Here is a 23205-nt window from a genome sequence, read left to right as displayed (position 1 = left end):
AAATGATATGGATATTTACAGACTACAATTTTTATTTTGCTTCATTGAAATAAAAAAAAGGATTTGTTTCAGGAAGAAGGGTGGCCTTCACTGCATATCTCGGTAATCAGAAAATAAAGAGCAACAAGCAAGTCATAAGATACTCTCGTATAGCCCTCAACATAGGGAGAGCGTACAGACGTGGTATTTTCCGCGCCCCCTCAAATGGAGTGTATGTCTTCTTCTTCACATCCATGCCACAACGAGGCAAAGGAGACGCTCTTTAGTTGATGAAAAATGGAAGACGAGTGGTCGAGTCTGTGTCCGGAAGAGTGTCGTCAGCTTACAACATGGGAAGTAATATGGCAATCCTGTACCTACGGCGACGCAACAAGGTTTGGGTTCAAACTTCCCCGACTTGGAAATTCTCAAAGATATACAGATACCAGTACTCAGCCAATTCCTTTTCCGGCTTTCGTCTGTATTAGTCAGTAGTATGACAAAAAGCTGATGCAAAATATAATAAATGATTAATCATTAAAAATAAATATTTGTTTTGTTTTATATGTTATATATCACCCTCTGGCTGATATTGGTGTTTCGGACTGATACAGGATTTGATATGGAAAAGGGTATGTTTTGTTATATTTATTACATACTTAATAATAAAATACAGAACACATTAAGTTGAGAAGAAAATACGTAAATAATCATGCACGGACTTCTTAAAATGTACACAGTCTATTGTCTCATACAGTTTCGGTTTGTTTCTGTATGTACTTCTCTTTCAAATGTCCTCAATTCGTTATTTCGAAATAATTTATTATTTATCAGTTAGATTATCATTTCATTCAAAAAGTTAAAATTAAGAGAATTATGTAACCCCCAACGTATGTGTATGATCGAAAGTACTATTTTTTTTAGGTTTAATATACTATGGGTGTGATATTGATCCGTATCAGCCCTGCAGGGCTGATAACCTATATCAGCCCCGCAAATCCATATCAGCCCTGCAGGGCTACGGCTATTAATACGTCAGCCATATCGCATATGCAAAAATCCTGTATTTATACTAAGTATGTAATAAATGGTAAGAAAATCCTTACACTGTAAAAGTTTTATCTGATCTCTTACATCTTATAGTTTTTATATTTTCATTAAAGAATATATGTAAAGCCAGGAAACTACTACAAAGAATAACGTGTAATTCATATTTGAAAAGACATTGTGTGTTAATGCTACTTATACACAGATTTGATGTTTTCTCAAATTTTCTGTTTAATTTCATGACTTATATGTTGCTGTAGCAATTCATACAAAAATATTTTTAAAAAAAACCATTTTTTATATTTTGAATTTCTAGAGGCGTTTTATTGATGCATCCTTCAAATTTTACAAATTTTTACTTCAACATTGATACCTTAAAAGAAGTACATGTATCATTTTTTTGTATTAATGAAAAATATTGAAACAATCATTCAGAAAATTCAAAGTAGAAATTGTGAAAGCAAACCCTTTCCTCATCAGTAATGTCAGCCTGCGCTAAATGTTTTGTACAGAGTTGAACAAATTGAATACACCCCATTTCTTAAAAAGGACATGAGCTCTGTTGTTGTTTATGTTTACGTTTCAAAGGATGTGTTGAATTGCTAGACTCTGGAGGCACCACTGAGAACGGGATAACAAAACTAATGTATTGGTTAAGATTTATATCTACTCTGAATTTTCTTGGTGATAGTTCTTATATTTTCATTAATACACTACAGAATTGGTACTTTTTGTAATTATAAAAGATGAAGTTTAAAATTGTGAAGGTGCAAGGCTTTGTCAATTAAACGCCCCTAGAATTTTTTTTTCGACTATCTGATTATCTTACCATGCAAGTTATTTTTGAAAAACGAGTGCATTTGTCAGAAATGGCAAAATCTCGGCAAAAGAATGTCTGGATTATGATATCCATTTCCATAATGAGCATGGTGATTGTCAAAACCCAAGTCCTCTGTCTTTTGAGCATCGTTTGTTTAATGTGGGGTATGGGTGCCTTTATTTTATCATATCTGATATGATTAAAGTCAAAAATAAACGATGATTTATGGATTTGATAATTATTTTATTGTTAAGATATTCAATTTTTTTCTAACCGAAAGTCGGCAATCTTTCAAATCAAATTGTAAAAAAAGAAATATCTCTTCCCAAGCTTGCTTTCACTTTGCAACAGAGCAAACATCATTTTGAAACATCTACCTTCCTTAACGAAAACAGTCAATCCAATGGTTAGTCTTTTATCCTCATAAAATGTGAACAAATTAGTATCTGCTTCTTCAATGGAATTTTCAAGGTATACGTTTAACTTTAAAGCCTTTCGTTGCGCAAATACGACTGAGTCAACCATTTTTTGTCACAAGTGATCTACATATTGACGTCATTAACAAAATGTGACGTCACAAACATTGGACAAATCATTTCATTATATATGCTATTTATAGAACATGTGTATGACTCTGTGTGTTCCAAATTCCACTCTGATCTTAGTTTTTTTTTTTAATATAGAGATATTTCACAAATTTTGATCACCCCTCGTATGTAAGCAGTATACTCATACACAGAAAAGTAATAAATGTCATCTACAAATATAAATGTACAACTACATCTATACTCACAGGCAATAATGAGAAATATCTCTCGGGAATTTGTTCGCAGCAAACTTTCTCCTATACAGTGGGTAACTCAAGACATTATCCATAAGTGTATCAGAACAGTGAATCGCTCTAAGCTTTTACTTACTTTTTGAGGATTCAACAAAAAGGCCGAAAACGAAGGAGGGATTTCTCTTACATAGTTTAGTTATGAGCTGACGGCAACTGTCATCAAGTAAATGTCAGATAGATTTTCTCCGCAAACTATAAAAAACTCATTTCTTTCTCAAATTTGAATAGATATATTCTATATTTAATTATGACTAAGTTAGAAACCTTTTATTACAGTTACTGTACGTGTATATTAAGCTGAGATAATTAATAAACGGATGTGTTCCCTTGATAGAATGAACATGAAAGAGTGAGAGTTATTTACACGGAATTAATTATACTTGAGGCATTTTTAAGTCCCACAAAGCTTTGATTCTTTAAATTGATAGTTTCACTAAGTGCCAATTGACATATCTTAATTCTGCTTCAAGGACAATAAAAATCACAAAAATACGGTATTTCAAATAAGTAAATACTAATTGCAATCAATAATGTTAAGGTCTTTTATAAATACGTCTGAAATTAGGAGAATATATTAAAAAGTTGATTGTTTTCACAAATGTAAATTTGGTTTGGTATTTATATTCTCCTGTTTCCTGGAAAGATACATCCTCATTTAAATGGTGAGCACTGCTTGTATTCACACACTAAGCTAGCTTGGGGGACATGAGGGTCTGCCCCAATTTTTTCCAGACATATTTTTATATTGGAAGTGGAGGGGGCTGTCCGAAATAAAACACACTCAAATTAAGTCCTGAAGCCTGAGAAAAAAATACTTACCTGAAGAAGCTTGGTAAGCCAGAAAAGAAAGGATGGGCGTAGGGTTCTAACTTCTTTTTGTATTACATTATTTGACAATACTGCAACCAATTAAAGGGGTGGAGAGCAATCGAACATGTTGTTAAAATTCAGAAACATTAGTTGAGTTCCAGTAGATTCAAATTGTGCTTGGAAAATGTATTCATGGGTTTCTAAAACAATTCTTTGACCCTGTCTGATATGGGTCAAAGAATGCTGTAGCAATTCATACAAAAATATTTTTAAAAAAACCCATTTTTTATATTTTGAATTTCTAGAGGCGTTTTATTGATGCATCCTTCAAATTTTACAAATTTTTACTTTAACATTGATACCTTAAAAGAAGTACATGTATCATTTTTTTGTATTAATGAAAAATATTGAAACAATCATTCAGAAAATTCAAAGTAGAAATTGTGAAAGCAAACCCTTTCCTCATCAGTAATGTCAGCCTGCGCTAAATGTTTTGTACAGAGTTGAACAAATTGAATACACCCCATTTCTTAAAAAGGACATGAGCTCTGTTGTTGTTTATGTTTACGTTTCAAAGGATGTGTTGAATTGCTAGACTCTGGAGGCACCACTGAGAACGGGATAACAAAACTAATGTATTGGTTAAGATTTATATCTACTCTGAATTTTCTTGGTGATAGTTCTTATATTTTCATTAATACACTACAGAATTGGTACTTTTTGTAATTATAAAAGATGAAGTTTAAAATTGTGAAGGTGCAAGGCTTTGTCAATTAAACGCCCCTAGAATTTTTTTTTCGACTATCTGATTATCTTACCATGCAAGTTATTTTTGAAAAACGAGTGCATTTGTCAGAAATGGCAAAATCTCGGCAAAAGAATGTCTGGATTATGATATCCATTTCCATAATGAGCATGGTGATTGTCAAAACCCAAGTCCTCTGTCTTTTGAGCATCGTTTGTTTAATGTGGGGTATGGGTGCCTTTATTTTATCATATCTGATATGATTAAAGTCAAAAATAAACGATGATTTATGGATTTGATAATTATTTTATTGTTAAGATATTCAATTTTTTTCTAACCGAAAGTCGGCAATCTTTCAAATCAAATTGTAAAAAAAGAAATATCTCTTCCCAAGCTTGCTTTCACTTTGCAACAGAGCAAACATCATTTTGAAACATCTACCTTCCTTAACGAAAACAGTCAATCCAATGGTTAGTCTTTTATCCTCATAAAATGTGAACAAATTAGTATCTGCTTCTTCAATGGAATTTTCAAGGTATACGTTTAACTTTAAAGCCTTTCGTTGCGCAAATACGACTGAGTCAACCATTTTTTGTCACAAGTGATCTACATATTGACGTCATTAACAAAATGTGACGTCACAAACATTGGACAAATCATTTCATTATATATGCTATTTATAGAACATGTGTATGACTCTGTGTGTTCCAAATTCCACTCTGATCTTAGTTTTTTTTTTAATATAGAGATATTTCACAAATTTTGATCACCCCTCGTATGTAAGCAGTATACTCATACACAGAAAAGTAATAAATGTCATCTACAAATATACATGTACAACTACATCTATACTCACAGGCAATAATGAGAAATATCTCTCGGGAATTTGTTCGCAGCAAACTTTCTCCTATACAGTGGGTAACTCAAGACATTATCCATAAGTGTATCAGAACAGTGAATCGCTCTAAGCTTTTACTTACTTTTTGAGGATTCAACAAAAAGGCCGAAAACGAAGGAGGGATTTCTCTTACATAGTTTAGTTATGAGCTGACGGCAACTGTCATCAAGTAAATGTCAGATAGATTTTCTCCGCAAACTATAAAAAACTCATTTCTTTCTCAAATTTGAATAGATATATTCTATATTTAATTATGACTAAGTTAGAAACCTTTTATTACAGTTACTGTATGTGTATATTAAGCTGAGATAATTAATAAACGGATGTGTTTCCTTGATAGAATGAACATGAAAGAGTGAGAGTTATTTACACGGAATTAATTATACTTGAGGCATTTTTAAGTCCCACAAAGCTTCGATTCTTTAAATTGATAGTTTCACTAAGTGCCAATTGACATATCTTAATTCTGCTTCAAGGACAATAAAAATCACAAAAATACGGTATTTCAAATAAGTAAATACTAATTGCGAATCAATAATGTTAAAGTCTTTTATAAATACGTCTGAAATTAGGAGAATATATTAAAAAGTTGATTGTTTTCACAAATGTAAATTTGGTTTGGTATTTATATTCTCCTGTTTCCTGGAAAGATACATCCTCATTTAAATGGTGAGCACTGCTTGTATTCACACACTAAGCTAGCTTGGGGGACATGAGGGTCTGCCCCAATTTTTTCCAGACATATTTTTATATTGGAAGTGGAGGGGGCTGTCCGAAATAAAACACACTCAAATTAAGTCCTGAAGCCTGAGAAAAAAATACTTACCTGAAGAAGCTTGGTAAGTCAGAAAAGAAAGGATGGGCGTAGGGTTCTAACTTCTTTTTGTATTACATTATTTGACAATACTGCAACCAATTAAAGGGGTGAAGAGCAATCGAACATGTTGTTAAAATTCAGAAACATTAGTTGAGTTCCAGTAGATTCAAATTGTGCTTGGAAAATGTATTCATGGGTTTCTAAAACAATTCTTTGACCCTGTCTGATATGACCCCCCCCCCCGGTAGAATGTTGTCTGGGTGTCATTTTTCTACATATCATATTGATCCCCTAGTTTGGGATGTTTTTATTAAAATATTCATTGAATTTTTTTATCTTAATTTTAAAAAATTCAAAATTTGGACCGTAAAGAAACATTTAAATTTTATATAACAAATCCAGCCCATTTAGATATCTAACAGTGACACAATACAATTTCATTTCATCGAACACCTCTTTTATTTCCTGGATTAGTGAGCATGAAACTTCTTGTTGCTAATGTCAATTCAAACCTTTCCTATGTACTGAACAGTCATGAAATCCGATGAAGACTTTTCTTACGTCTTAAGTTACTTTGGAGAGGTTCGGATGTACTTTTCAAATACTTTTGATCTGAAAGCAGGAGAAAATTACAGAATATTATAAGACGTTGAAAATTGACATTACATATAATATGATGATTTGTTGAGGAAAAGTGCAGGATACTTTCAGAGTTAAACAGCTGCATCTATAATGATAAGGAAAGGGTATATATTGTCACTTGTTCTATCGCCATTGTGGAGCACTATTAGTACTTTTATTCCCCCGATATAGAAGATCTGAGAAATGCTATTTAAATCGCTTCTATCTTTCTATTCTAAAGTTATTCGGTCAAAAACCTTCATAACTTCACAAACTCTAATTGTTGCAGAAAAGAACTTATTTAATTAGGTGAATTTATAGATGTGTATGAAAGCTGATATATAATGTAATCAGATCTTCCCTTTGCAATATTTTGGACAAGGCATGTAAAACTAATGTGAAATAGATTGCAATTCTTCAGGAGGTGAACGTATTTCTCGGGATTGTAGGACACCATAATGAACTCTTTAACTGTCTTCTTCCTTTGCAAGGATATGCCAGTTTCATATCACCTTTTTTTCAAATGTCGCATAAATACAGAAGCCCAATAGTGCAAACCAAATATAAATAAAGAAAAACGAAATTATTAAATAAAGAAAAACAAAATATAACATAAAGAAAAACGAAATGATTAAACTCTGGGATCGGATGTCCATCTGATAGACAGAAAGTTAATGACAAAATACTTATGAATCATAAGGTTAAAGTTTCTCCAAATTTATTGTGTATTAAATACTAAAATTATTCATATCGTCTAGCGGGTTTTCTGGTGGATGTAACATTTTGCGTTTTGTCTGCTCAAAGGTATGCAAATAATTTTGGATAAATTTATTTTAGCCAACACAGAGGAATTTCTTTGGTGATACTGGTGCTACTGAAACCTGTGCTAGTTCTGTCTAAGTGACATCCATCGGTATCTATTTTGAATGAGCCATGACGAATTTACAATACTTTTTTCTGCAAATTAACAGCTGCTGCATGATGTCTTAATCACATGACATGATCAAGGGAGATAATAGTTCATGTAGGAAAGAAACATGCTATTTTGACTCTCAGTAAAATTCATTTAATAGCAATCAGTACAGCAGTCAAACACCAAATTTTACTTAAAAAAATTAATACTGGAAAACAACTTTTACAAATACACCAGTATAATTATATATACTTAATATGATTTTTCCAACGTCAACCAATTTCAACACAAATCAAATTATACCAACGTCAACTTCCCTTATTTACGAGGAGTGATAAAAATTTTTTGCAAAGTATCTCTGTATTTATAAAAAAAAACAATTTAAATCTGAATGAAATTTGGGACACGTAGAGTCAAACACATGATTTATCAATAGCATATGTAATGAAATGTAGTGCTTCATGTCTGTGACGTCACAATATGAAAATGACATAAATATGTAGATAACGAGAAAAAAATGGTCAAGACTAATTCATACTCTAATACTCGAGCCATAAACGGTTAAAAAATAAACGTATGTCTTGGATGGAAATTCCGACAAATGTACTTTTTCGTTTTAAAAAAAACTTGCATGGTAAAAAAAATTAGAGTCTTAAAAATGTTTTAGATTCTGTGACAGAACGCTACGGAACATGTCAAGTGACCGCCTATATCAAGTGATCCGTACATCGGCGGAACGGTTACAGATGCACGTTAATTTTGGAGAGGACTACTTTTAAAAATTTTGACACGAGAACCCTATATCATTTCTTTTATGGAAGTTATTCAATAAGTTAACGATCTTTTTCAACACTCTTCGTATGTAGAAGTATGCCTAAATCAACTGCATACTTCTCCCAGTCGATTCGATACGCAAGTGTAAGAACAGTTTTTAAAACAGAAGCAAGCTTTCAACAAACAAGTTGATGAAACAGCAAGTCTCGTTTAAAGTATGGCAATTTTTTTGCTCGTAACAACAACTTTCATCAAAATAATCCATCATGTATTTGAATGATGACTGAGTATTAATACTTATTGTGATGACATTTAAATACTTGAAAATTTAATTAGTTGCGAATTATTCGTTTTTCGACATTAAGCACAGGGTGTATGTGACCGGTCGACAGAGGATGTTTACTGGTTCATGGCACTTGATCTCCCTCTTATGTTTTATAGAGGTCTGTGTTCCCCTAATTAACATAGTACACATCTATATGTATTGATTCAATATACTGCTTAACTTTATTACCGTTCGTTATCTCCATACATATATTATCCCCTGGTTTAGATAGAGAATCGGTGAACAAGACACTTTAAGAGGACTATAATGAGTTTCTTATATGGTATAAAATTTCATTGGAAAAGCTAGAAAGTTTTTTTGAATTATCGCGCTGAAAGGAGAGACTTGAAACAGACATATTTGTTTTACCATGACCTTTGAACTTTTGACCTCCAAATCAGTAGAGATCTATCATAGGACTGACGGACGGACAGACAGACTAATATCAATACCCCCTACTTTCAGTGACAGCAGTGGAGAAAAACTATTAAAAGCAATATAAATCAAAATTTTGTATACATAAGTACATGTCATCCTTGCTTTGTGTTCTTTGAGGGACGAACAGGTAGAATTAAGCCTAATATAATAAAGGTTGTTAACATCATCAGACAATACTTTATAAAAATCTTTTCTCTATATCCTTTATATATAAGGGTTGTCCAAAAAGAAACGCGAATATTTTCAATATATTTTTGTGTTACACTAAGTGTAACTAAGGATCTTATTGTGTATCTTTAAAAATTCCTCAGCATAAATACCATACTGCATTTTATTTTGATTAGTTACTGAGTTATCAATTTCACACATACTACAGTAAAGAATAATTCACGAAATAAATTCTTTAATAGACAATTTCCCAGTTCCGATCATAAATCTTACTGCTCGAATACTTAACGGTGGTCTTCATGCATTAAGTCAAGCTCTATAGCTTTTTCAGTTCATCTCAATTTTTGTTGGTTACCCAAACACTTCTTCCATCGAATAACGCATTAAGCACAACGTCGTCGTTTTAGGCTATTTCTAAAGAATAGTGTTAGGGCATATAGCGTCATATTTTTATTATTTATGATTTCAAAGCACTGATATTAAATTTACAGACAAGTACTCCAGATCATAAAATTTCTAAAGATATAATGTTTGTTAAATTAGTTGTCCGATTAGCTGTCAATGCTTTTTTTTGAAAGTCAAGAAACTGCCGTGCACAAAGCACCGATATTAAGCACACTTTGCATGTTGTTTATCATGCATAGGGCATTGAAACTTTACATATTATGCAGCCAAAATGACAAAAAAAAATATTTTTTCAACATTATGCCAACGAAAAAGAATTATTTTGGTCGAATAGTTTATGAAACATTTAAAAAGTTCACTTCTTTGAGGGGGGGGGGGTTAACCCTGATATTTTGAATAACATGTTACATGTTTGTTTAATTATTTAAGTTCACAGAAATATGACTCAAACGTTAACATTGATAGTTTTAGTCTACACATCTTTTATTCAGCTGTTAATGTATTTGAAGCAGGTTCTTTTTAAACATACAATTAATATTAAAATCATTAAACACATTAATATAAGTTTGATCCATAGAATATTATCTTTTATTTCATATCAACGAGTAACAGGTGGGTAATTTAAGGAAAAGAGAAACCGGCGAGAAAACATGCTTTGCATAATTGGTATGAATTAAAATCAATTTGTCAATGTCTTTTGATCTAAATATTACAAATGAAATTAAGGGTACTATTGATGATAAAACAGCAGGTTGCAGAAGAAAATGTATATTAAAAGAAAGTGATGTTCCTTGTTCATATGAGTTGCTGAAAACCATAGAAGACTGGTAAATATGATATTATTCCACTTTTTCAGAATTTTAACTTGATATTTATAAATGGTTATAAGTGGCAAATAGTTTGTCAAATGAGTATCAAATATTAACCATAAGTTGCTTTTTATTTGTTTTTCTTTTGGTCATCTCATTATCTGGTTGTGTCATATTTTTTAACTTTTATACATTAATTAAGAAATGAATTCATTTTTTTTTTTTGATCGGGATATCAAATAAAATATTGACAGAAGACGCTATCAATGTGCGACGTACGTTTATGAAAAAGAGGTTTTCAAAATGTGTTATTTAAAACATTTAAGACTTCTTCATAACATTAAAAATGTGTCTTGCAATGATGGGAAATAAGATAAAGACGAATGATTTTCCAAAACAAAGCTTCACTTAAATAGTTATTGACTAGATATTCATCCTTAATACTTAGCTAAAAATTTAAAACGTCAAAAATGGAACTCCGAAATTTTCAGCAATCAAAAACAGCTCGCATTTCTTTAAGAGTGACCCACAGACATGACATTTGTTAAAACGTCAAAATATATCAAAAGTAAGCTTATAAAATCCCTTCTCTTTAAACAGTCTTAAAGCATCTTTACCAGTAACAGTAACGGATACATGTATTAAACACAGAAAGAGTATATGATCATTCTTGAATCGAAATCGGAATCGAATTTTCGAATTTAAACATCAAAGTCGCCAACGCGCTTCTTGATAAATCTGCCGACTTGGAGCGTGCTAATTCAGTGCCGATTGTTACTAAAGGTCGTTAGTCAAAACTTAAATTCATTTTTAAATGAACAGTTTTCTAAGAAGAAGGTACGATTTCAACACAAATCAGGTCCTATTTTTTTCTAAAAAAAAAAAAAAGAAGGGATGTAAGAAATTAAAATTCATCCTTTCTGAATCATTGAAATTCCATGCAGTAAAAAACCAAATGGATTTATATGTACGACGACTATGAACATGCAGTGTTATGTATTTTGCTATATCACAATAGGTATAAGTCACCGATGAGTATATTTTCTTCGGTAAGCTGATATCTTGGTCCGCACATGAAAGGGGAAGATACTCAAATATCCTATCAGTTTTAGGTCATAGAAATTTTTAAGTTTTATTTGTGCATCTCTATATCTGAATTTTAAAGCGATTACACTGTACATCTCATAATCTGTCCATGCAAAGCATAACATGTTGTAAAATCTGAAAAAAAAGTCTTTTTCCGACTGTGTTTTAATACGAATCCGTTCATGCTCAGTGTCTTTTCTCAATGCATTCGTTTCCAAAAATTTAAGAGATAACTGTCCTCGAATTTAACGGTCTTAAACTGAGTTTTACCGGCGACGCGTAAGCGGAGCCGGTAAAACGGATGTTTGCGACCGTTAAATCAACATTAACGGTCTCAAATACCAAATAAAAAAAATTAGTTACTCCCATATTCTAATGCAATCCATGCATTTTGTATGTTGTTTATGTCTTATTTTGTTGAATTTATTTATATAAAATACGTCAAGGAGCATTGTATTTTTGCGTTGCTCTATTATGGCAATAAGTCTTTAATGATTTATCATATTCATCTGCTCAACTCATCTTTAAGCCAATTTCAAAACCTTTTGAGAACATAAAATTTTTAAGACACAATAAAGCCCAAACGGTACTTTCCTTTTTGCAAAGAATCTTAAACACCCAATTTTATGTTAACGCCCCCAAAATCTACCTGATTAAAGATCAATAATTTACCGCCTGTCAATCATTAAACATAGGCGTAGTCACAGGGGGGGCAGCGGGGGCTCTAGCCCCCCCCTCCCCCCACACACACTTTCAGATCTGGGGGCAAGAGTATGTCTGTGCCCCCTACTTTTTAATAAAGAAAAAAATCACAGCTATTTTCCCCAACATTACCTTTTCTATAGGAAATGTTCATTGAAGGGATAGTTGCCCCCCCCCCCTCACTTTTTGACCCTATTATATTTATATCAAGAATTGTGGGAAAAAAAATTGGAATTGAAAGTAACTTGCCTTTGAAAAAGTTGGCCACTACCCCCCCCCCCCCCCCGAAATAGGAGTTTAGGGAACTTTCAATTTATTTTTTTTTTTTTGCTTGTCAAAGAATTTCTGGAGTTGAGCCCCCCCCCCCCCCACTTTTAAGTTTGTGACTACGCCTCTGTTAAAAACACAATAGCTTCTGATTTGATTGACAGGTCAGCTACCTGTCCCTCTTGATAATCTGAGTTTGCATGTTTTGAAAACAATTACCTGGTCACGCGTCAAACGCTTTCATGTACCCGCATAGTATACACGCGGGTTAGAAAACGTCATATATGTTTGAATTTTTAAAAAAAAAAATCATTGAAAATAGATTATTAAAACATTGTCATAATAAAATATTTCTTTTCTATCTTCACTGCTGTTTGTTACTTGTAAGAGTTACATCGTCCACGTTATCTGTAGAAAGACCGCGTCCACACAAACCGGCTCTATTTGCCGTAATTGAAGTCCGACAATTTAAATTATTTTTTAAGAAATGGGATATCAGAAAAATATTCAGCACTTATAAACGGCATAGCATAGTTTTCAAAAGATGTTTTATTTTGTACTATGGCAACCATGCACACGATGTTGTCAGAAGTAATGCTTGAAATTCCTCTAGCGTCTGTATATATACGTAATGAAAATGTGAAGATAATTAATAGTGATCGATGTGAAAAAAATCTTTCTAACAATAAAATTTTGTTAACGCACGAAGAATAAAAAATATGGAATATTTTGGACAACATTGTTGGCCAGGAAAAAAACCCATTCCGATCGCGGTAAATGCATGCTCACATGCATATATAGGTGAATTAATAATAATTAATATTCAGACTTTTTTAATCAAGTGATTTCTTTAATTGAAGATTAAAAAAGATAAATATTATTGACTTGAAGTTTTTACTCATAAGGAAAACATTTCAAAAACGATATACACGTATCTTATTATTTTTTCCATCAAAACATTACATGATTACGATGAATGCGTTTACAAATAAATTTCATATCAAAATTATTATTTTACGTAGTTTTACTCAAAACTAGACACAGAACACGTAATGTTGACCCAGATTACCAAACACAGACTTCCTGTGTAATGCTACGTATACAGATTTTTGAAATCTTGAGTATTGGGGGTCTCCAGGTAAATAACACCACTGTTACTTCGACCACTCCCCCTCCTCAGGTAACCGTACGGTAAAAAAAAATTGGGTCTTTAAGAAGAAATAATCCTAAATGCAAAATTTTAATATAATTTGATGTAATTTTGTCTGTTGTATATACATCTGTTTTATGAAAACAAATAATTTCCGAATTTCAAAATTACTTACCAGATGGAATTGCGTCCTTATGAACATAAGAGATGGAACTAATTTTTTCGCCTTTAGAGGTCATAGCAGGAATAGAGATTTCGCCTGTGTAAATCTGTCTTTGTCCTAGATACATTATTATTTCCATATTTCTGTTTATATTTTAGTCGTCTTTGTAACTGATTTCTATTAGAGAGCCCAGATCTCATGACTAGTATGGGGGCAAAAGAGTTAAGATTTTCACGCCTATTATAATTTCATTCTACATAAGATTAGAATGTTATTCAAGTCAAATTTTCAAGTCAACGAGGTAAATTATTGACAAGCAATTTGACGAAACAAGAATATCAGCAGTCTCGTTTAAAGTCATCATTCAAATGCTCAATCTCAAAATCCATTAAACAGTATACAAAATAAGAGCAGAGCAAACACGGACCTCCGAAACATCAGAGGTGGGATCAGGTGCCATGGAGGAGTGAGCATCCCCTGCCGACCGGTAACACCCGCTGTGTGCTCGTTGTCATGATCAGGAAATAACGGAAAAAATCCGTCGTCAATTCAGTGTATAAATAATGGACTAACAATTAATATGAAAAACGTCAGTCAGCATTTGACTCAATGATAAATTGTATTTGCTGAAAAGGTCATTGTATCGACCAGAAAACTTACGAAATGATGACTTTAAACGAGACTGTTGATATTGTTGTTTCATCAACTTTTTTGTCAATAATTTACCTCGTTTAAGAAATTGTTCTTGCGCATCGAATCAACTGAGATATATATACTCCGTATGCAGGTGATGAAGGTATATTGCTGCATAAGTAAGGGAAGTTGACGATAGAAAAGTTAAAGTCATAACGTTTATCATATAGCTTGGTTGTTAGATTACCATTAGTGTCTTTTTCAAGTAAAATATCCAAGTATGAAGCAGAAGTGTCGGACTCTGTGGTATCTTTTATCTCAAGCTCACCAGGATATATCGTATCGACGTAGGAATGGAAATTATCATTATTAATTCACAATACGTCGTCAATATATCTAAATGTCGAGTTGAAGGCCACAGCAAGTGTTTTCTTCTTTTCACGCATAAGATTTTGCATAAATTCTGCTTCATATGAATATAAAAATAAGTCTGCTAATAACGGAGCGCAATTTGTAACCATGGGAATTCCAATAGATTGTTGGAATATCTGGTCTCCAAAAACCACATACATATTGTCAATCAAGAATCTCCTTGATGTCAACTTCAGAGTACTTATGTGTGCAATCAGAATCTGTTTTAACAAAATAATTTTGCGAATGACCAATGACGAGGTCAGTAAATTTACGAGTTCCAATTTTATTCAAGAAGCAGCTATCAATGATATCAATAAGCCTGGACTTCAATTTGTCGTGGGGAATTGTTATGTATAAAGTTGAAAAGTCCTAAGTTTTTAAGCTGTTGATTTTTGTAAAGTCTTGTGATTATTTAAAATTGTCCAAAAGTTCTTTAGAATTTTTAAGTATCCATATCTGATTTACACCACTTCTTGAATATATAGTTGCACAGTACTCTTGAAATTTTTTCTTCACTGCTGTCAATATTTTAGTGAGAAGTAACGAAAGAGGCTTGGTTGAACATTTACTGGAACCTGTAATGTATCTTTGTTTGTAAGGATTCTTATGAAGTTTCGGAATCCAATATATAAAGTAGTTCGAATTCATTTTGGCTCTTTGGAATATTAAAAGTATTTAAAACTGACAGGTGATTTTGAAGAATTTCTTCCTTAGAAAGAGAAGTATGAGTATAAGTAGGATTACCACTTGTAGTTCTAATTAAATCCAAGTTCTTCTAGAATGCAATTTATATAATGAGCCTTACAAACGAAGACAATGTTTTTACCTGCTTTGTCGGCAGGAACCAGTACGTATTGATCGTGTAATCTATCTAATTCTTTTTTCACTTCTGGTTTATTGAACACAGAAGGATAGATGGTTTTCATTTTGCCCCTCAATCTTTTAATACGTGACTTTAACATGGATCTGATACATTTAATTCTGACAGGGTGTCAACGTCTTCTTTTTCTTATCTGGCCCATCGTCTGGCGTAAATTTCAACAGAATTCATAATATTTATGAAAATCCTACGCCAGTTGAAGGATCGGGGTCCCTTATATTTAGGACTTTTTAAAATAAGTGATCTAAGGTCCTCATTACGAACTATATTTACGTAACCTGTAATAACGTGTCCAGCAGGACTATAGTTATAGGGCGAAGAAGACCATGAACACAAAGGGGGATTGTTTTTCAGATAGTCGATATCCAGGCCATGTAAAGTGTTTTTGTAATTGAAAAGTTTGGAAGCAATGGTCGATGTATATTTGTAGGAAATGCAAGGTGTAGTCTTTAACTTGAAATATGGTGGAATACAAGACTGGACCCTTTTGTGTTTAAAGACGCTTGGTCCGATTCAAATCGCTAAAAATATATATTCGTTTTTCTTCTTGAAAAATAATTGTCTATAAATTGTTACAACTTTTGTGAAATTATACCCCCAAAGTCTTTTTCTTTTAAAAGATATCAAAACTCAAAAGTTAAAAAAAATAATTTTTGTAAGGTCACACAAAAAATAATCCTATATACGAGGGTTGTCCCAAAATTTCGTAGACTGAGCTCATATCTTTTGAGGAAATTAATGTATCTTTATAAAATTTTCAGGGTGGATAAAGTGTGTTCTTGGCAGATAACTTACGAAGTTTTATCATGTTTACTTGAAAACTTTTTGAGTAATAACATTTAAAGTGATATGGTTGTCTTACACCCGGAGCAATCTGCAACGTCAAAAAATACAAATGTCAACGGTGTAAATTTGTGGAGAAAATATCTCAATTACCAGAATCAAAGTCTATATATAAACGAAACGGTTATAGTTATAAATATAAAATATCTTAATAACTATGATATGATCAAACATTAAAATATGTTACTAAGTATATGCACGTACAAGTATAAAATAATGATACTTTGAAAACACTATAGTTCTACGGGGTTTTCGTCTGTTTTCTCTAATGGATTTGGACAATGGACCTCTTGCCCATTTCTTAGCCCTGTCTTTTATTTTAGTTACTGTCATTCACATATACATAGAGAAACCGCTTTAGTCATTTTAAATATACTAAGGACTAGAAAAACTTTCCTAGACTACCAAACATTTATGACTGGTGCATTTTTGTCAGAGTAAATTCAGGATCAAAACACTTGATCACAGTCCAGTGCGCCGCCTGGGCAAACGCAGCCGCCATTTTTCAAAAATTTGGATTTCAACCCCATGTATTTAAACCGTTATAAAATTCGTATTTATCAAAGCACAAGCACCAAAATTTGTGGAAATATAGTTAATAAAACAATATTAAGAATTTTCATTTCAATTAAAAATATATTGGGTAGTAATTACTTTTTCGTAGGATTTTAAATATAATATACCAAATTTTAATCGCGACTTTTGGGTATTGCGCCGCCTTCCTGCACCAGACAATGAAATGTGTCTTTTAAATTGGAATAATTTGTGTAGTTACTCCATATTTGTACAAAAATTTATTAGATAGTGTTTGTAAAATATATACGAAGTTTCATTAATGTATGACATAGGGTTCCTACAAAACAACGCTTGTCTACGGAATTTTGGGACAACCCTCGTATGTTGATATCGCGTGAAATCAACTTCAAAAATTAAATTTATCGCTTACATGTTTATCTTATGAAGAACAAACCCGAGCATTTTTCTCACAACAAAGTACATATATACCTGTACACGGACAATATTTTAGTTCCTTTAAAAAATCTTTTAAAATATCTGATTTTCCTATATTCGTAAATATGCATATTAATATAAAAATTACTATGGATTATATTCAATTAATTTCTTAATTTTTAAAAGATGTTTTATAACTAAGGCTTCTACTAATGGATAAAAAATACTCGGGTTAGAATTATCTTCATTATAAGATATAACCGATAAATTAATTTTTTTCAAAATTGACTTCACAACAGATCTTAACTGCCCGTCATGTCAATAAGGTTTTTGATCTGCGTTTTCCATGTAAGGATTGTTGTAATTAACTATAAAATCAATCTTATAATTTATGTTTATATGTTATCTATGTAATGGCGTACTTTTATTGTGTAAGATAATATGTGCCTGTTGCGGATTAAGCGGACTTAAGAATATTTATTTACTTATATTAACCGCGTCAATTCCTTAATTGGCATATTGAAGTTTAATGAAAAGACGGATTGTTTTAGCTGCATTTTCTTTCGTGAAACGTGCGGGTTTAAAAAGCCTATGATATGCAATATCCATAATCAGCTGGAATGAACACAACACCAGAAATCAAACATTTTTTTAGACATCGTTTAGATCCAAACATGCATATTCAATTGAAAGATAAATTCATCTGTCCCTGAAATCACTACAACTCACAACAACAAAACAGTGTAGATTAAAAAAAACTTGGAAATATTTTTTACATGTACCTTAATTCTGATGAAAGAGATGATCAATATATTCAGCGGGTAAAACGCAGAAATGTTTTTAAACTATGTCCTGTTGGTTCCTATGAACGGTTGCTGAGTTATATACTCATCGTCAATGAAAACGCAACACTCTACTTTTAGGGTGAAACATTATATACGGGATATAACTATAAACCATCTTTTACTTTACCAAATCAGTTATTCACTGGTTGAATGGTTTTCATTCCATTACCGAAAGTTGATTTTTTATCCCTCTTAACAGATAACATTTAAATAAAACACCCCCTTTCGACCATTTGATCTAAACATGCTAGTCCGCCATGTACAACATACATGTACGCAGTCCGATTTCTACCATGCATTAAGTTTATCAATGTCTTTATCTGATAAATATAATATATATTCTTGGGTATTTTTAATTGTCTGTTGTTCAGATACTATGGTCGAATTTTCCCTAACTTGCCGTAGTGTAGTAACTCTTGGACTTTCGGTCAAGAAACTGTTATTTATGCTATTGAAACACATGAACCTGATGAGTCGTTAAATAGTGTACATTTGCATCTGTCGCTCTTTTCTTCTTTATTTTGAGAATCTCCAGCATTAGCAATGAAAATCAGTCATTTTGAGGAAATATAGGCATCCCATCCGGTAAAGAAAGAAGGATTCTTCCCGGGAGTTTAGTACAATACTCATGATAAACAGCTACAAAACCTTGAAAACCAAAAATATTGTTAAAATTTTATTTACAAATGCAAAAATTTGATTTCTGTTAAGAGGGCTAAAAAGCAACTTCCGGTAGAGGAAAGAAATTCATTTAACTGTTAAATAACTGATTAGAAAGAAATTCATTTGACTGTTAAATAACTGATTAGGCAAATTAGAGTGTTGCGTTTTCATTGACGGTGAGTATATTTCTAACGGAAAATAAAACACTGCAATTCCAATAAACCAGGTGTTTCCGGTTTCAATAAAGTTTATTTTATAGGAATTGAAAGTCTATTAATTTTTCTAAGTAAGGAAACCACAGGGAATAAGAGCATGTAATAGTTTCAGTGAAATGGAAACTTGCAGGGTATGGTAGTCTCCTAGGATGGGAAACTACTTGGAAGTATCTTAATTTACCACTAGTCATTCTTGAGTTTGGAAACAGCATGGTATTGGAGCTTAATAGTTTCTTTGCTTAACAAACTTGAAGGGAATCTTACTAGGCTTGTTTGAAACAAAATGAAACTACTAGGATTCCTTTAGTTTAATTGAAAAAGGATACTTTATTGAATCGTTATATATTTGTTTCCATACCTTGGACATAAAGGGAATCTTGAGCACTCCCATAATGAAAAAAGGATTACTGTAAACCAACTTTTATTCGTATATATAAGTTCTTTAATTTTCGCGATCAAGCCTTTTTTGCCATTAGACATTAATTTCACGAGAAATATTCGCAATAACAATTAAAATTTCTCGCACGCGAATAAAAGTTGGTTTACAGTATATATAAGCTTTATATGCCATTTTAATTTCAGATAATTAACATAATGTTTGTTAGAGTGTCTTACCTGTGTCTGGTCGGCTTGGTTTTGTTTGTGACTTTGGAGACAGTTTATTCGGTAAGAAAGAAAAAACGAAAGAAATATGAATTGAAAGATATATGAAAACTAGTCGTTAAAGCGTTCAAAAATCTTGTGTAAGAAAATGATTTGGTTCCCATGTGCTTTTAAAATATGAATTAGAAAACGATGTATATTCTGCAAAAAAACCTCTTGTTATACTATTAATAAAGCAAAAGTCACTATTAGAGTAAGAATGAAGAGCATAACTAGATTATTGTTATGTAATTGATAATAATTTAATTTTACTTGTAACGCGTCATTTGATTATATAAATTGTGTGACATAACTTGCCTACGTCACAAAGAGTTACGTTAAAAAAGTATTACTCCGCTTGACGTTACTTTTAAAATTTAGTCAATGTGAAGCCTTATTCTTGGGGGAAAATTGTATTATATTCTGCACTGACATTACATTATAAGGAATGAAGCTTATTTCAACTTATATTATACGATTTAACAAAACTTGGGGTAATTTACGCTTTTTTATAAACCGCTTCGCAGTTTATAAAGCGTAAACTGCCCCAAGTTATGTTATATCGTATAATATAAGTTGAAATAAACTTTATTCTTTAAATAATATCTCACAGCTGTTTTGATATGCATCTTTTCGCTGACAAATTTCTAATGCATTATGTTTGATTTTATACACAGGAAGAAGATAAAAAGAATCCTGACACCGGTGCACTTTTTAAAAGAAAGTTGAAGAGAGAGGTGTGTAAATAGTAAGGGCGTTCGAAAAGCTTGTTTCAGAAAATGTTTAATGTTTTCTAAATACATGAGTCACAAAGAACAATGATATTCTGCAAGTTTACTGTTTAAATACATTTGGCAACAATGTATTTATTAAAGTCACATTGTAGAAAATAACTAGATTATTGTTGTGTTATTGATAATATATTTCACAGCTGTTTTAAAATGCATCTTTTCGCTGACAATTTTCCAATGTATCCTGTTTATTAATATACAGGAAGGCAGTATGAAAACTCCTGACGCCAGACCAACTTTTAAAAGAGGCAGTATGAAAACTCCTGACGCCAGACCAACTTTTAAAAGAGACAGTATGGAAACTCCTGACGCCAGACCAACTTTTAAAAGAGGCAGTATGGAAACTCCGGACGCCAGACTATCTTTGAAAAGATGGTTAATGAGTAGAGGTTGTTTTAGCAAATTTATGCCATTAATAACTTGAATATCAATAACAAAATATTAGAGCTTTTCTGTATGCTGCCTAGCCCATATACAAAATCTGGAATTCTGTAGAAATATAAAAAAGATTTCTTAATTGGTTTTCAATCCAAATATCATCATATGAATCGCATTGTTTGCACTATTAAAGTATTTATATATCTTTTAAACCTCGAGCTTAAGATCAGAGAATGAAAGCGATTAGCATCGTTGTTTATATTGGCGCATTGTAGAGAAGTCCGTTTCTGAAAACCATAGTTCAAAGACTAAATTCGCTAAAAAAAATGTTAGACAAAATTAAAAAAAAATCAATGTTAAGCTTAATCTCAAGAATAAATTAAGTAGATAAAATATTTATAAAATATAATATATCTATATGGTATTTAAAAAAAAGAGTAATTAATCTCGAAAGACGAAAAGATCTACAAGAAATATAAATCTGAACATGTAATTTATATTCCAGGACATGGCAGCTGATCCTATTTATGATCTTTCGTAGGTCCATGCTTGCTCTGTTCCTATTTTATACTATTTTATGGATTTTAAAGCTCAAATACTTTTCGCCATTTCCACATGTTTCACTTTTAAAATATAATCATCATAATTAGCCTAATTTGGCTTTTTTGTGTCTTAATCACTATGAAATTATATGCACAATTATAGACTAATTTTTTTATTTTGTTTAAGGAAGAAAGGTGGCCTTCAGTGCATATCTAGGTAATCAGAAAATAAAGAGTAACAAGCAAATCATAAGATACTCTCAAACAACCCTCAACATAGGGAGTGCTTATAGAGGTGGTATTTTCCGCGCCCCCAGATCTGGAGTATATGTCTTTTTCTTCACATCCATGCCACAACGAGGCAAAGGAGACGCTCTTTGGTTGATGAAAAATGGAAGACGAGTGGTCGAGTCTGTGTCTGGAAGAGTGTCGTCAGCTTACAACATGGGAAGTAATATGGCGATCCTGTACCTAAGGCGAGGCAACAAGGTTTGGGTTCAAACTTCCCCGTTTTGGAAATTTTCAAAGGAATACAGATACCAGCATACAGCCAATTCCTTTTCCGGCTTTCGCCTGTACTAGTCAGTACTATGACATAAAAAGCTGATGTAAAATATGATAAATGATCGGTCATTAAAAATAAATATTTGGTCTTTTTTTAATTTGTTATATGTTTGGGAAAATCTTTGCACTGTTAAAGTTTTATATAATCTCCTCGATTTTATAGTTTTTATATTTTCATTAAAGAATATATTTAAAGCAAGGATACTACTACAAAGAACGATATGTAATTCATATTTGAAATGAAATTGTGTTTTAATGGTGCGTGGACACAGATTTGATATTTTCACAATCTTTTCTTATGATTTTATGTTGCTATAGCAATTTATACGAAAATATAGTAAAATTTTTTTTTCTGGAAGTTATTGAAAATTCAAATTTCTTGACGAGTTAAATTGATGCATCCTTACACGTTCAGAAGTTTTTACTTTATCACTTAATATTTATACTGTATCATTTTTTATTAATGAAAAAACACTGTATTAAAACTATCATCCGGAATATTCAGAGTGAAAATGTGCGTAAGCGAACCCATTCCTTAGTAATGTCAGCCCGTGCTAAAAGTTGTATACAGATTTTAACAGATTGAATGCACTTCTGAAACGTACATAATTTTCATAAACAGGGCACGAGCTCTGTTGTTGTTTATGTTAATGTTTTGCCTGATGTGTTCAATTGTTAAACTCTGCACGCACCAATGAACACGGATTGACAAAACTGATGTGTTGGGTTTTTTTTCTCGCACATTTCTACTCTTAATTATCTAGATGATAATTTTTATATTTTTCATTTATACGAAACTAAATTGGTGATTATGTTAGTATGACGAATAAGTTAAAACATTGTGAAGGTGCCAGAATGTGTCAATCAAACTCGTCTAGAAAGTCAAATTTTCAATAATGCGCTTTCAGAAAAATAACATTTGGATTATATTTTCATATGAAATTCTAAAGCAGCATAAAAGTTAAAAAAAAATTACAGAAAATTAAAGAAAACGTTTACATTAAATATGTTTTAAGCACCTTTAATGTTAAGTTTAAAAGAAATTTGCACCACCTGGCCTTATTCT

General features: G+C 31.9%; 1 protein-coding gene and 1 long non-coding RNA gene across 6 annotated transcripts in view; both read left to right on the top strand.

The window, feature by feature from the left end:
* The window catches only part of LOC134257739 (complement C1q tumor necrosis factor-related protein 3-like), a 78751-nt gene extending 56559 nt beyond the window's left edge, over positions 1 to 22192 (top strand). For 3 of the 5 annotated variants that reach the window (XM_062740358.1, XM_062740343.1, XM_062740351.1), the window contains exon 4: positions 21763 to 22192. In XM_062740358.1, coding sequence (XP_062596342.1) covers positions 21763 to 22157 — 395 coding nt within the window. In that variant the 3' untranslated portion in view covers positions 22158 to 22192. Of the gene's footprint in view, positions 1 to 72; positions 528 to 20861; positions 21045 to 21762 lie in introns of those variants that run through there. The other 2 variants (XM_062740338.1, XM_062740365.1) reach the window with 2 other exon arrangements.
* Positions 10374 to 20810, top strand: LOC134257701 (uncharacterized). Its single transcript, XR_009989983.1, has 3 exons — positions 10374 to 10428; positions 19805 to 19888; positions 20542 to 20810. It is a non-coding gene; the product is annotated as an uncharacterized LOC134257701 (long non-coding RNA).
* Positions 22193 to 23205: the final 1013 nt, after the last annotated feature.

Source organism: Saccostrea cucullata, unplaced genomic scaffold (assembly GCF_032062105.1).
Source record: "Saccostrea cucullata isolate Sc308-1 unplaced genomic scaffold, CSIRO_AGI_Scuc_v1 ctg4458, whole genome shotgun sequence".
NCBI lineage: Eukaryota > Metazoa > Mollusca > Bivalvia > Ostreida > Ostreidae > Saccostrea > Saccostrea cuccullata.
Note: the sequence above shows the minus strand (reverse complement) of the source record. Positions and strands in the feature narration are given on the sequence as shown.